General features: G+C 39.2%; 1 protein-coding gene across 1 annotated transcript in view; it reads left to right on the top strand.

The window, feature by feature from the left end:
* LOC146756686 (uncharacterized) overlaps positions 1-12150 on the top strand; it is a 41754-nt gene extending 29604 nt beyond the window's left edge. Inside the window, exons 24-33 of the mRNA XM_085524247.1 lie at positions 89-241; positions 1511-1686; positions 1882-1948; positions 4416-4528; positions 4936-5077; positions 5831-6124; positions 6812-7044; positions 7432-7678; positions 9600-9645; positions 11159-12150. Of these exons, the coding sequence (XP_085380373.1) occupies positions 89-241; positions 1511-1686; positions 1882-1948; positions 4416-4528; positions 4936-5077; positions 5831-6124; positions 6812-7044; positions 7432-7678; positions 9600-9645; positions 11159-11301 (1614 nt within the window). The 3' untranslated portion in view covers positions 11302-12150. The remainder of the gene's footprint in view (positions 1-88; positions 242-1510; positions 1687-1881; positions 1949-4415; positions 4529-4935; positions 5078-5830; positions 6125-6811; positions 7045-7431; positions 7679-9599; positions 9646-11158) is intronic.
* The last annotated feature ends 232 nt before the right edge of the window (positions 12151-12382 follow it).

The raw sequence follows: 12382 nt of genomic DNA, 5'->3' as shown, positions 1-12382 counted from the left end.
CGGTAAATGACTGAACTGTATAATATAGTCAGTTTAAAGGAGTAAAGTCAAGTTTCATGTTTTTCCTCATGTTTATCTGTTTCCTTAGGGTTTGGTCAGACAGCTGCAGCAGGAGCTTGCTGATGCTCTTAAAAAGCAGTCTGTGTCAGAAGCTTCCCTTGTAGTTACTACATGCTACCGCAGTGACCTTGAGGAAGACAAATTGCACTTGCAGAAGGAACTGGACAGGATTAAAGCTAAGGTACAGAGAGGCTGTAACTTACACATAAAATCTGAGGGTGATTTTTCCCTGTTTCTGGTGAAGAAGAGAAAAATAATGTTCTGAGAGCAAGTACCAGAGAGAGCTAAGGAGGTTAGCAGTGATACCCTGTCATAATTCATGAAGCTGGTGAAATCTTTGCCAGCTGGCCTCCTCCTCTGTAGTGAAAGATAAGTGTTACTAGAATCATCAAAAAGCCAACTAGTTTCTTTTGCAAGTAGGAGCCGTTCTTCAGCCCCACAGCTAAAGTTCTTCTTGTGGCTCCAGGGTGTTGTAGCAGTGTTCTTTCTTTTCCCAACTTACTTCCCTCTCCTGGTGTCAAACACAATTAAGAATTTATTTGTGGATGGGATGTGTACAAACTACCAACTATCTGAAGCAACATTACACAGGTGCTCTGAATTTACAAATTGTTTTTCTGTGTCTTATAAGGTTGGTTGTAAACACTATAAGGTGGTCTTTATCCCCTTAGTCTTCTCAACTTGCCCCTTGTCATCTGTGATCACAGTCATGCCTGTGCCAAATCAGAGCAGAGAGTTCAAAGTATAAGCAAATGTCCTCCTATCCTAGAAATAAATTCAGGGGTATAGATTTAAAGACAAGTATATGAACTGCATTGTTCTGTGCACTTGGTGTCCATGACTGGGTGGTCTTCGACACAAAGTCATTATGTCTTTAACTGGAGAAGATCTGTATTTGATAAGCTGCTTTGCAAAATGACCTGGTGTCTCAGCAGGTTATCGCTTTTGGTTTGGCCAAGTTTGGTGTCTGATTTCTGAGAAAAAGTAGAAATACTGGACAGCTGAATTTGAGTTTTTCTTTTTTGCTCTCTGTGAGAGTTGTGGGTTTTTTCTGAAACATCTACCATAATAACATACTAATGAGCTGTGAAATCACTTTAGGAAAAGGATGAGGTTTTTTTGGTTAATATTTTCGATAGAATAGCAAACAAGTAATTTCAGGATGTCACAAGCCACTGAGAAGGTAGGATTGGCAGTGTCAATGCTCATAATGGTGTTATAGAAAATCCTTTGTGCAGATGGGAGAGGCCAGTGTCACAGATGATGAAATATCATCTGTTATTGTTCATTTGCTAAGAGAAATGAAGGCTTGAATGAATTGGAAACGATTCCAGTACTTTGGGTAGGGGGTGTATGTAGATACATGCAATATCCAAATTCTTCAGTGCTCACTGAGCTCTCTATACTGAACCTAACCGGGCTGCTGAGGATTCTCATTGCTACTTTACAGTTACATGACTCTGAACAACAGCGTATTCAATATGAGCGTTGCATTCAAGATTTGAAGACTGACCTAGATAATAAGGAAAGACAAATATCAGCTTCTAACCAAAAAATGAAAGACCTTCTGTTAGCAGCTTCCAGAAGCAGTTCTACAATAAAGCAGCTGGAAGAACATGTCCAACGGTAAGAAAATAACAGAGTGAAGCAAGGTTTTGCTTTCTGGGATTCTCTGAAAACGTCAGAATTGCCTTGTTGCATCATCAGGGTAAAACATGATTTTAAAAGAAGCTCTTGCTTTAAATAGCATTCTTTCACACCATTCTTTTGCAGTGTGCGCTATTATGGATTTGTCTAATAAGATCTGTGCTTCTCTTTAAGGCTTGAAATGGAAAATGCCAGGGTGGAAGCTGCTGCGCAACACCAGGACAAGAGAACTGAAGCCTCAGTAAGCCAGTCATAAACTTCCCTTTTATTTATTTATTTTTTATTTTTTTATGTGAGCTTCTGAGCCTATTTAGATATTTTTCGTGGGGAAGTTATGGGGTTTTCCTGGGGATCATAGGGGAGCTGAGTCATCTGAGCTGTGGTGTGACTGTAGGGTACTCTGAAAATCCTGATGGTCTATTCTCCAGTTTTGAGAGTTTTCCCATAAGGTAAAGGTTGTAAATCTCCACCTTTCACTGCTGCCATTTCTGTCTTTGCAGTAGTATGAAAATGTTTGTGTTAATCAGCATGATTCTTTTGATGGATAGGACGGACAGTGTCAGCAGGAGGGAGATGTGTGGTTGAGATCTGGGAGGGGAAACCTGGATGTGAGAAATCTATTTTATCTTCAGAGCTTTGTCATAGTTTCCACCTGAGCTCATTAGGTTCTTTTTCCATTTGTGAATATGTGTTGGTACTTTACTGCCCCGCAGGGGGCTGAGGTAAGGAAAGAACAACTAGGTGAAGTAATGCTGTGCAGTCAGTGGCAGGCAGCTGGGAAGTAGCTGGTGCGCATGCATGGCTTAGCATCTTGTGTAACCTTGGAATATTCTTTAATTAGTTTGCTGTTGGAAAATTAAGCTGCTATAGGGAGAATAAGAAGGATCTAGTGGAAGGGAAAAGCTGTTGATTATCTGCACCAGAAAAGTCTGAGTTCTTTTCCAGGTTCCTTTCCTGTCATCTTCTTTTGGTGATATACCAATTAGAAGGTTTTTAGCATTTTTAACACTTCTGTATTTTACCCATACATTGTCACATAGGGAGAACCGACATTTAACATATCCTGTAAAGACACATGAGGAAGTTTTATGAGTTTGTCATATAAGCCTTTAAGCTCAGGTTTTTATGTCCTTCTGTACGTCAGGGATGTCTCTCTTTTTCTTAAAATGTGCTATTCAAAGCATGTAGACAACTTTCATTCTTTACAAAGGGAACTGAATAAGCAAACTTGTTTACACACAAATGCATCTGTGATGCAAATCTTTGCTCCTTTGTGTAAAAGGATAAGTAACATTGCTGTTCTGAAAACATTTTCTTGCTCTGAGGAGATCTGCAGTTATTTCACAGTCAGTAAGTGTAGGGAATTTTAAGAAAACTGTGAGTTAATGTTGTATGTGTGTCTTCTTATCTCCAAATGATGTAACCTCATTTTATCGTATAGAGAGCATTCACTTTTTCCACTAGCATTAAGTGCTATTCTTGATGGTGCTTCTCAAGCCATCTTTTATAAACTCAGTGTAACATTCACTATAGATCCTTAGTTGTGAGAGCTTAGCCCTGCCTCCATTTGAGTTAATAGTTTATAATGCAGTTTATGTGCAGTGTTGTCTCTCTGGTTATCTTGGCATTCCCTTTGTCATTGTTGTTTCCATAGATACAAAATCAGAATATGTTGGCTATGACATCCAGAGGCTCATGCATGATGTGCGAGGAAGATCGAAAGTCGAGAGCCCACCTTGAAGACCATATTGCTAAACTGAGTAGGGAAAATGCTGAGCTTTTAGAAGAAGTGAGCCCAGAAAACAGTCCCTAACACCTAGCCAATACCCAGAGCAATGCTGACATTTTCTTGAGTTCTTACATACTCTGATTTTATATCCCTGCTACTCAGGCCCTGAGTACTATTGTGATTTGGGTGTCATGAAGGAATTGAATAAAAGCCAAGAGAATATCTCGGAGTTGTGCTGTCAGAAAGACGGTGTGGTTTGATACCAGTTGAGCACATGGAGCAAGGCAGCAGTTCCTGTGTTCTTTATTTGATTTCCGTCTGGTTATTGTCTGACCCCTTGATTTCCAAGCAGGATTAAAACACCCCTTATTTTCAGTGCAGTGTACGGAGGAACTGCTGCATGTTTTCAGAATAACAGGAGCTTAAAACCCTTGCAGAATAAATAAGGTGCAAATGCAAACTACAGAACTAGTTGCCAGTTCTCCTGTAGTTTGTCTGAAAAAACACCATGAGGAACAGCAACTAAATTAGTAAACACCCACAAATAAGATATGGAAGTAATGACTGAGAAGACACTGGTGAATTCCAGAAAAGCAGACTCTTCCACAAGAGCCTGCTGGTCATTGGAATGAATGCTGTAGAGTGTGCAGTGTTCTCCAGGGCTGTGGCTACCTGTGCAAGCTGACCTATTAGCAGAGGAACTGCGGAAGCTGTTCTCTAGCATCTTTTTTCCAGCTTTTTGGGACGAAGCCCAATAAGGGGGCAGAGGAGCATTTGCTTCAGCAGGGGCGTTAATTGGTATCCCTAGGTCTTGGCCCGCTTGTGTGAAGCCTGAAGTGATTTAAATGTTTACAAGAATCCTGTGCCTCAGTGTTCTGCTGAATGTGGCAAAAGGATGGATATGTGCTATCTGCAGTTGCTATGTGTACTGTCCTGTGCTGAGTGTATCATGTATTTTTGTTTGTTTGTTTTTTGAAAGTGTGAGAATGAAAGAAAGAATGTGAAGAAGCCGATAGAATTGAAACGACCACTTGAAGCATGTCTTGACCAGGAAAGGGAAAGAAATACTGAACTGCAGAAGGAATGTGACAGGTATGGTTCACTAGTACTTGAAAGAGAGCTCATGTAGGTTAGAAGTCAGGCTTTAAGGAACTTGCATGTAAAAGCAGGTGTGTTTAACTCTGAGCAAATTCAGATCTCACATCAGTTCTTGCAAGACAGTTCTGGTACATGAGCCTATGATTTTCTGTAGCTGCCATAAGAAGAGCAAATGTAGGCTGCCTTGCACTTCTGGGAGGGAAGTCTTTTTTTCCTCTGTTGAGGTGAAATTTGGACCCTCCAGGTGATCTATTGCATTGAAATGCTGGTTTTTCTTATTAACTTTTGGCCTGTTGAGCATGTTAAAAATGAAGCAAGCCATAGCTATGCTTTTCTTGTACAAGCGTGACAAATAGATACCTAGTTCCTTTGCTTATTTTCTTGACTGATTTGTTGTGCAGGTTCAAGAGCCTTTTGAAGAAAGCTGTGAAAAAACTAAAGATGCATGAAGCCAAAGAAAGAGACTCGCAGTTCAATTTCCAGGGAGAAATGAAGAACAGGTATTCTGAAATGGTGAATGAAGTTGAAAAATCAAGAACAAAGGCAAGTTCTTGTTGTTTCTTTTTGGTTTTTTTGGTGTTTTTTTGTTGTTGTTGTTTTTGTTGTTGTTTGTTTGTTTGTTTGTTGTTGTTGTTGTTTTGTTTGGGTCATGTTAATTTCTAGAGACTTGTAATATTCTTTTCAGTAGGTATGGAAAAGTTATATTTCTGGGAGAGAAAATTGGCTTCACAGTTGACCTTGGAAACTACTGAAACATCTCATATTTTGTACATATTCTTGCAACCAGACACTGGATTTGACCTAGAGAGAAAATACCTTCCTTTACCACTGCTGTGGAAGCTGCTTTTTGAAGCACTGTTTACAAAGCTTTCAAGAGCAATGGCAGGAGGAGTACTTGTTTCCTGTGCCCAGTTAACTGTACTGGAACATTCCCCCTGAAGCATGATAGGCATTCTTTCTGCTGTCTGGGTAGAGTGGTTTGATTTCCATCGAGCAGTAGAGCAGTGCACAAAAGAATGGCCCTAGTGCCTTTCAGCACACTCCCGTAAGTGAAATTCTGCTAGTTTGCTACTTGTTGATCTTTTACTTGCTGCAGAACTGAGGAAGGTTGTAAGTCAAGGAACCCTATTGGCAAGAACTTAAAAGTTGTTCTTCCCTTAAAAGATGATCTTGTCTTTCCTTTGACTCGGGTACTGAGTCAGCAGATGACAGTTACAGACTTGATGGTCTTCCCCTTCATAAATTTTCAGAGAATAATTTTACACCCCTCTAAGTTCATTTTATTACTGTCTGTAGGTTACTGAACTTTCTCATCAGCTGGATTTAGAGTGTAAAAAATGCGTCCAACTACAAGGACAAAACCATTATTTGCAAGAACTGCTGGCTCTAAACATGAAAAAACATGAAAAACTAGAGAAGACCAGATGCCAGCTGAAAGAAGAGGTGGCAAACCTGAGACAACATCTGGAGGCTGTCCACAATGTGCACATGATGACTTACAACCAAATCGAACGATACAAGAAAGAAGTGGAAGAGCGAGCTGCACAAGAAATAAATCAAAAACTTCAAGAAGTCAATTTGTTTTTGCAGGTAAGTGAATTTGTTGTGTATGTCTGTAGTTTTTATTATGTAACTTCTTTTTGCCATTTCTTGTTCGTACTTTGGTTTTTTGTGTTAGTGCCATACTTCTATATTTCCTGAAGGGAAGTGGAAGAATGGAAAATTGTTTGGCGAAAGTGCTTTTGTGTGTGTAATTTGCCTGCAGGTCCCCAAGCTAATAGCCGTCCCTTGACAGACTTCTGTTTTGCAGTTCTTAGAAGAAGCTATGGCCATCTGGTCATCTTGTTATTGCTGTTCATCACATGAATGCTATAACTTAGAGATGGCTTGGCCATACGTACAGGTTATGTTTTATCATTGTACAGGATAAAATGCTCAGGGAAGAAGTCACTGAAGTTACCGTGGGGCAGAAAGAGTGGGGATGGGATTCTCATAATTTCTTTGTAGAATCCTTTTTGTGTGCCCTGTCCTTCAGCCATAGCATTCTTTTAGTAGCTGCTCCCATAAGTAATATTGCTAAGAGCAGATCTGTCTGGATGAAAACAGTTATTTAACGTGTTGGTTCCAGGGTTTTGCCTTGATTGCTGATAGTAGTGAAAAGGTCCAGTTGACTCAGTTGAGTAAAACTGGGCCCTTTAAATTGGTTATGGGCAACCGTATAGGGAGATGCAGTTCACTTTTTCTTTGCAATGGTTGAAATTGTATTATCTGCTTCAGGTCCAGGCAGCCTCACAAGACAAGATAGAACAAATCAGAGAAAATCATCATGCCTCGCTGAGAGACCAGCTGAAGTGCAGAATAAAAGAGGTTGAATGTGAGTTGGACAAAATAAAAAATACCAAAGACAGTATTTTTCAAAACGAATCTATGCTTGCGGAAGTGGAAAAATACAAAGAGCTGCATCGTGAAGAAATGAAAATGAGAATAAGGCTAGCAAATAAGCTGGAAAGGTAAGTGCGTGCTTTTTTGGAGTGGTAACAAGACGTGAAGTAGCAGTAGCTTGCATGAAAAACCTTGTACTGTTTCCTCCTAAAATCCTTTTTCTGTGTCTTGTCAGCACTATGGATGTAAGCGTAACCCTCTAAAACCTTTCCCCTTTATTTTTGGAACCACCATCATTTCACTTCAGTGTTCTAGCAGTCACACCACTAGTTATGGCATCACTGGCCCATGTTTGAAGTTGATAGCATTTTAACACATGGCCTTTGGGCCCCTCTCATTTTGGACTTCTAATGCCTTCTCTTTTCAAAAGCTGAATAGTAGTCAAAGACCTGGAAGAAGTGACTCTGCAAAAATATTATCAAAGATAATTCTTTGTGTGTTTTTAAATATTTCAGAACAACCAAGAGACTTGCAGAAGCCAATTGTAAGCTCTTTGAGGAACGCCAAAGAAACAAATCTTTAATTGCGAGCAGCACTGTCAGTGGAGGTCCTACTGCAAGTCCAGGAAAATATTCAGCTGAACTGGGAAATCTCAGAAACAATTCCACACTAAACAGAAGCTCCAGCCAAGGGGAATGCTTCCTAGATGCTGCTGGGACTGCATTATTGGCAAGAAAAAAAGTTGAAGTGTACATGGATAAGGTAAGCATTGTGAAATACTCTTCAGTGATGAAGACTTTAGGTCATTAAGATTGTACAGAATTCCTAGAGTGCTCAGACAGCAAAAATACTGACATCTAAATGATGAACTATCTAACTGTATATACACATAACTATGTACTTATGTAAGGTTTTTGTATTGTTTTTTTTTTCTTTTTTTTCAACTAGAGAAAATTTAATAAGCAGCTGCTGTGGCATTGGAAGTTCCCAGCTAAGCTATTTATTAAACTTTACTGTATAGAATGTGCATAAGTGTATGACATACTTGAAATGGATAACTTTGACATCTTTGCTCAGCTCATCAGACATCTCTGGTCAAGCCACGTTGTTTTTTTCCTTACTGATCTTCATTTTTAGTTTCTTTTAGTACATTAATACTAACAAAGACATCCTTTAAAACTAGGATGATGTGAGTATGATTGCTTTGCTTCTTCCTATACAGTCTGCTGTGGGATGCATGCTGTGCCTAGTAAACATTTCTTTTTGTGCTTCCTGCTATGTATTATTACCTGAGAAAACAACAACCTACTCTTCAAGTCTTCACAGCTTTATAATATTTTGCAGCAATTTATACATGATTGCAACTTCTGCAATAGCTTTGAAGTACTTTGCCAGTTGTGCTGCTTAGTACTTGGCCTGTTCACCAGGCTACTTAAAAAGACAAGAGTTTACCTGACTCTGAGCCTTGTCTTTGCTGCAGTTATACCTCAGATTTTTCCAGTAATCTGTTTCCTTCTATTGGGAAAAAAAAAAACAACAAAAAAACCCACCTCTGTATTGCCATTAAATTCAAACTAAGTGCTGCCTTCTTGGATGGAGGAGATTACAAGTTCTCCTGACAGTAAAGTTCATAATAACTGGAAACTAAGGAACTTAAATTGGAGTTTGCCTCGTGTAGTCATCTTGCACTTTTGTTTTTATGTAAAGCTCTCAGTGCACATTTGGTGTTTTTCAAAGTAAGGGAGGTTATCTGAAGTAGAGTGTGAGCATCTCCTGGGATGAGGAAGCTCGTGTAGATTTTGGCTTTGATTTTGCAAAAGCTTTGATAAAGCTTCAAGGATAAGAAGCTGAAAATACTTTACGCCGCTGTTATTCAAAATGCTGGTATCAATTACTTTGTCCATGCAACTGTTTGAAAAAACAAATTGCACTGATTACAAACAAGAGAAAGAAATGCAGCTCTGAAAAGTGGGTGCAGGAAATAATAGTGACTTCTGCTAGCTGCAACCAGCGTGAGTGCATGGATTCATGAAACCAGTTTTCCTACTGGTAGCATAAGAAAGGGAACACCTACTTCCCATTCCGTCTCTCAGTTTCTGTTTCCTTTCTGATTTTATTTCCTGTCTGCACTCCTGATTTTTAGCAGTCTTATAAATTTCCACTCTTTTGACTTCTGCCTGTTCCTCTTGTTCTTTTACTTGGCACCACCGAGAAATTTCTTGCTCTGTCTTCTTTATGCTGCATCCCACAGTCAGATAATTACACCTGTAGGTGAGACCACAAGCCTTCTGTTCTCCAGGCTTAACAGTCCTGATGCTCTCAGCCTCTCCACGTAAGCCACATGCTCCAAGCACTTAACTGTATTTGCTAATGACATGAGTCTGGAAGCTATATGCTGTCTGTTTTGACAATTACTTCTATGCGTTAAAGACCTGATGGAAAATAACACAGGAGTCGCAAATATCTTCAAATGTAAATGATCGCATACGGTGTTTGGACTGTGGCCCTTTAAAAGGTCTAATTTCTCCTTATGAAAACTTTGCATTCAGAATAAATGACAGTAAATAAACATCTCCTGGGAGAGCGAGGGGCAAATGCTCCTTTCTAGCGATCCAAGCTGGTTTCTGTTACTTAATAAAATGTGCAGTGTTATTTATAATGCATGTGTTATTTATAATTCTAGGTACAGAAGGAATTGGAGGAAGAAATCAATAAGGAACTTCAGCAAGGTAATATGCTACTCTGATATCAGTGTTTTTAAGGAAGGTGATGACTGTTCGTAACTTCTATGTAATTATTTTCAAAAGTTGTCAAGATTTGTGCTGTTTGAAGCACAGTGTGGGGCTGTTTTTAACTCTAACTTAGAGAGTTTTAATGGAAAACTTCCTGCTAACCAATATACTCTTCAGAATGTTCTGCAGCTACTTTTGAGAAGAAGCATGGAGAGCAAACCATCTCCCCCGCACAGATACACTTGGCTTAAGTTCAAGTCACCTTTCATCCTCAGGCACAAACATCAAATGTAAAAAAAAAAAAAAAAAAAGCCCAGAAATAAGATTTTTATGGACTTCTGTCACTACTTCGCTTTCTGCATACATTCATTGCATTCAGCACTTCAAATATACCATATACATTTTCTGGTGTTCTTAATTTTTGCTCGCTCTTTTTCATTGCTTTTTTTTGTACCTGACATGTTGTCATACTTGTCTTTGGATAAAGAAGAATCAGTGGAAAAGATAGCCTTTCTTTAGGTAAAAATCATTCAGCAATATATAGGCAAACACAGCATGAACTGATTGCTTTTAATATGCAGTGTAAAGCCTGTTCTATAATAAAAGGCCAGGTCTTCAGAGAAGAATTCATACTGTTTCACAATTAGCATTCTGCCAGAGTCACTGCTGCTGTTCCTAGAGTTATTTTGAAGCAGGGAGCCCTTGAGAATCCAGCTGTTGCTTCACAGCTCTTCCAATTTCCCTGAATAGACAGAAACCCATTGCCATGTGCTCATTTGCATATTCAAACATAATTACATGTGTAGTAGGAGCCGTAGTATTTGCTTGGTCTGGGGATCTTGTCTGGAAAAGGCTGATGGATGGAAGTACTGAAAATCCTTTTCTGCTTCCATCGAAGATGTGTTTCCATGAACGAAAGAGGGTTGAGCCAGGGAAAGTTAAGACATCCCTGGCAGTTAAAGTTAAGGCTAAAACTTTCATATATATATATGGGCATGTAATAACAGGATGCGGAGAAATGGCTGTAAACTTGAAAGTAGGTAGATTTAGACTAGATATTAGGAAGAAACTCTTTACTTCCTAATGTAAGGGTGGTGAGACTCTGGAACAGGTTGCTTAGAGATGTTGTGCATAGCCCCCATCTTGCAGGCATTCAGAGCCAGTCCGGATGGGGCTCTGAGGAACCTGGTCTAGAGGGAGCTGTCCCTGCCTATAGAAGGGAGATTGGAACTGGGTGATCTTAAAAGGTCCCTTCCAGCCCAAACCATTCTGTGTTTCTAAAACCTGGAATTTCTTTAACTAGCTTTAAAAATTGTATTGGCTGATCATTGAATGTGAAAAAATGTTTCTTCCTTTATGCCTTCCTTTTTGATTTGTGTTTTCCTTGGAAGTTTTTAAATATCCCTCTAGAGCATAGCCTGATCAGTTATCAGTAATGTTTTTACAGTGACTGATTTGACTCAATCTACTGTAAAAGTAACATCGTCAATCTTGTTTCTTTTCTTTCCAGCCACCGCTGAGCTTGAAACTGCTAGAGCTTCTCTAATGAAATCTACTTATGGATCTTCAAAAAATCTCAATGTTGACCAGGATCCCCTTTGCAGAGCGGTACAGGAGTACCGGGATGTTTTAAACCAAAATTACCTGATCTAAATATATTTTTATTTAAAATGTAAAGGGAAAAGTACTGGAGATCATTTGTTTACATAGGAGGTCTGTGACTTCCCATCCTGCAGCTTAGTGTGGAAACATCTTTACTGCGGTTTGAATATAAATTTTAAATATATTAAATAGGTTGACACTCTGCACTTACCTGTTGGTCACCGAGGGGTAGTCAGTTTATTTTGCACTCAGGATAAGAACCATATCTATTTTTAATTACTGTCAGACTGAGTAAGGTTGGCTCTTGAACTTGACGGAACTGTCAAAATGTTTTTGACACATTATTTTGCTCCATGTTTTTTGTTAAAGGTTTTACCAGAAGCATTCCTTTGGTTCTATTTAACCCTTCCACTGTTTGTGGTAGAGTCTCCAGTGTTATTTTAACGCATAGGAGATTTTGATTGGATTCCTGCCAGCTGTTTCCGTCCTGATGCTGTGAATATTTCTGCTGGTTAAGTGGAAGTTTTAGCAGTGATTAAGCTGGAGAAGAATGCACTTTACATTGCTGTCACTTTCACGCACCTAGGGTTTAAAAATACTGTGCGTGTGTAGCAGTGCCAAGAAAGCTTTAATGTGACCTTTTTGATATTTCTGACTTGATATCCTTGTTGGATTTTGCATTAGAATTTGACCCATCTTAAGACATTCACAGTTGGTAGATGAACACATGATGAACCTGAAGCGGTTCATAGTGGGAAGAAGGAAAATTAATGTTTCAACCTTCTGTCTAATTGGTACTGCACCTTTTTATATGAATGTATTTTATGACACTAATATGCTATATTTAATTCCAGATATTTATGTTCCAACTTGGTATTTAATAAACTTTCATATCTGGTACATCTTTGTTTTATTCTGTTGGCCTTCTTGACTTGCTTTCCACCTCATTCCTTGCCTCTATGACTTGCTACAGTCCTCCTCTGCTCACTTCCATCTCTCCTTCTGGTGCCTTCAGTCTGCCCTGAGATCAGACAAGTGGCCAGCATGCATTTGTGTTCTTTTCCTCCTGGGTACTTGAAGCAGTGGGGCAAACAGCTACTATATGTCATAAGGTTTGTCATCATAGAAATTA

The sequence above is a fragment of the Coturnix japonica genome, chromosome 26 (assembly GCF_054131305.1).
Source record: "Coturnix japonica strain WE chromosome 26, WE-NBRP24, whole genome shotgun sequence".
Lineage (NCBI taxonomy): Eukaryota > Metazoa > Chordata > Aves > Galliformes > Phasianidae > Coturnix > Coturnix japonica.
The sequence above is the reverse complement of the archived record's forward strand: the minus strand, read 5'-3'. Positions and strand labels throughout refer to the sequence as shown.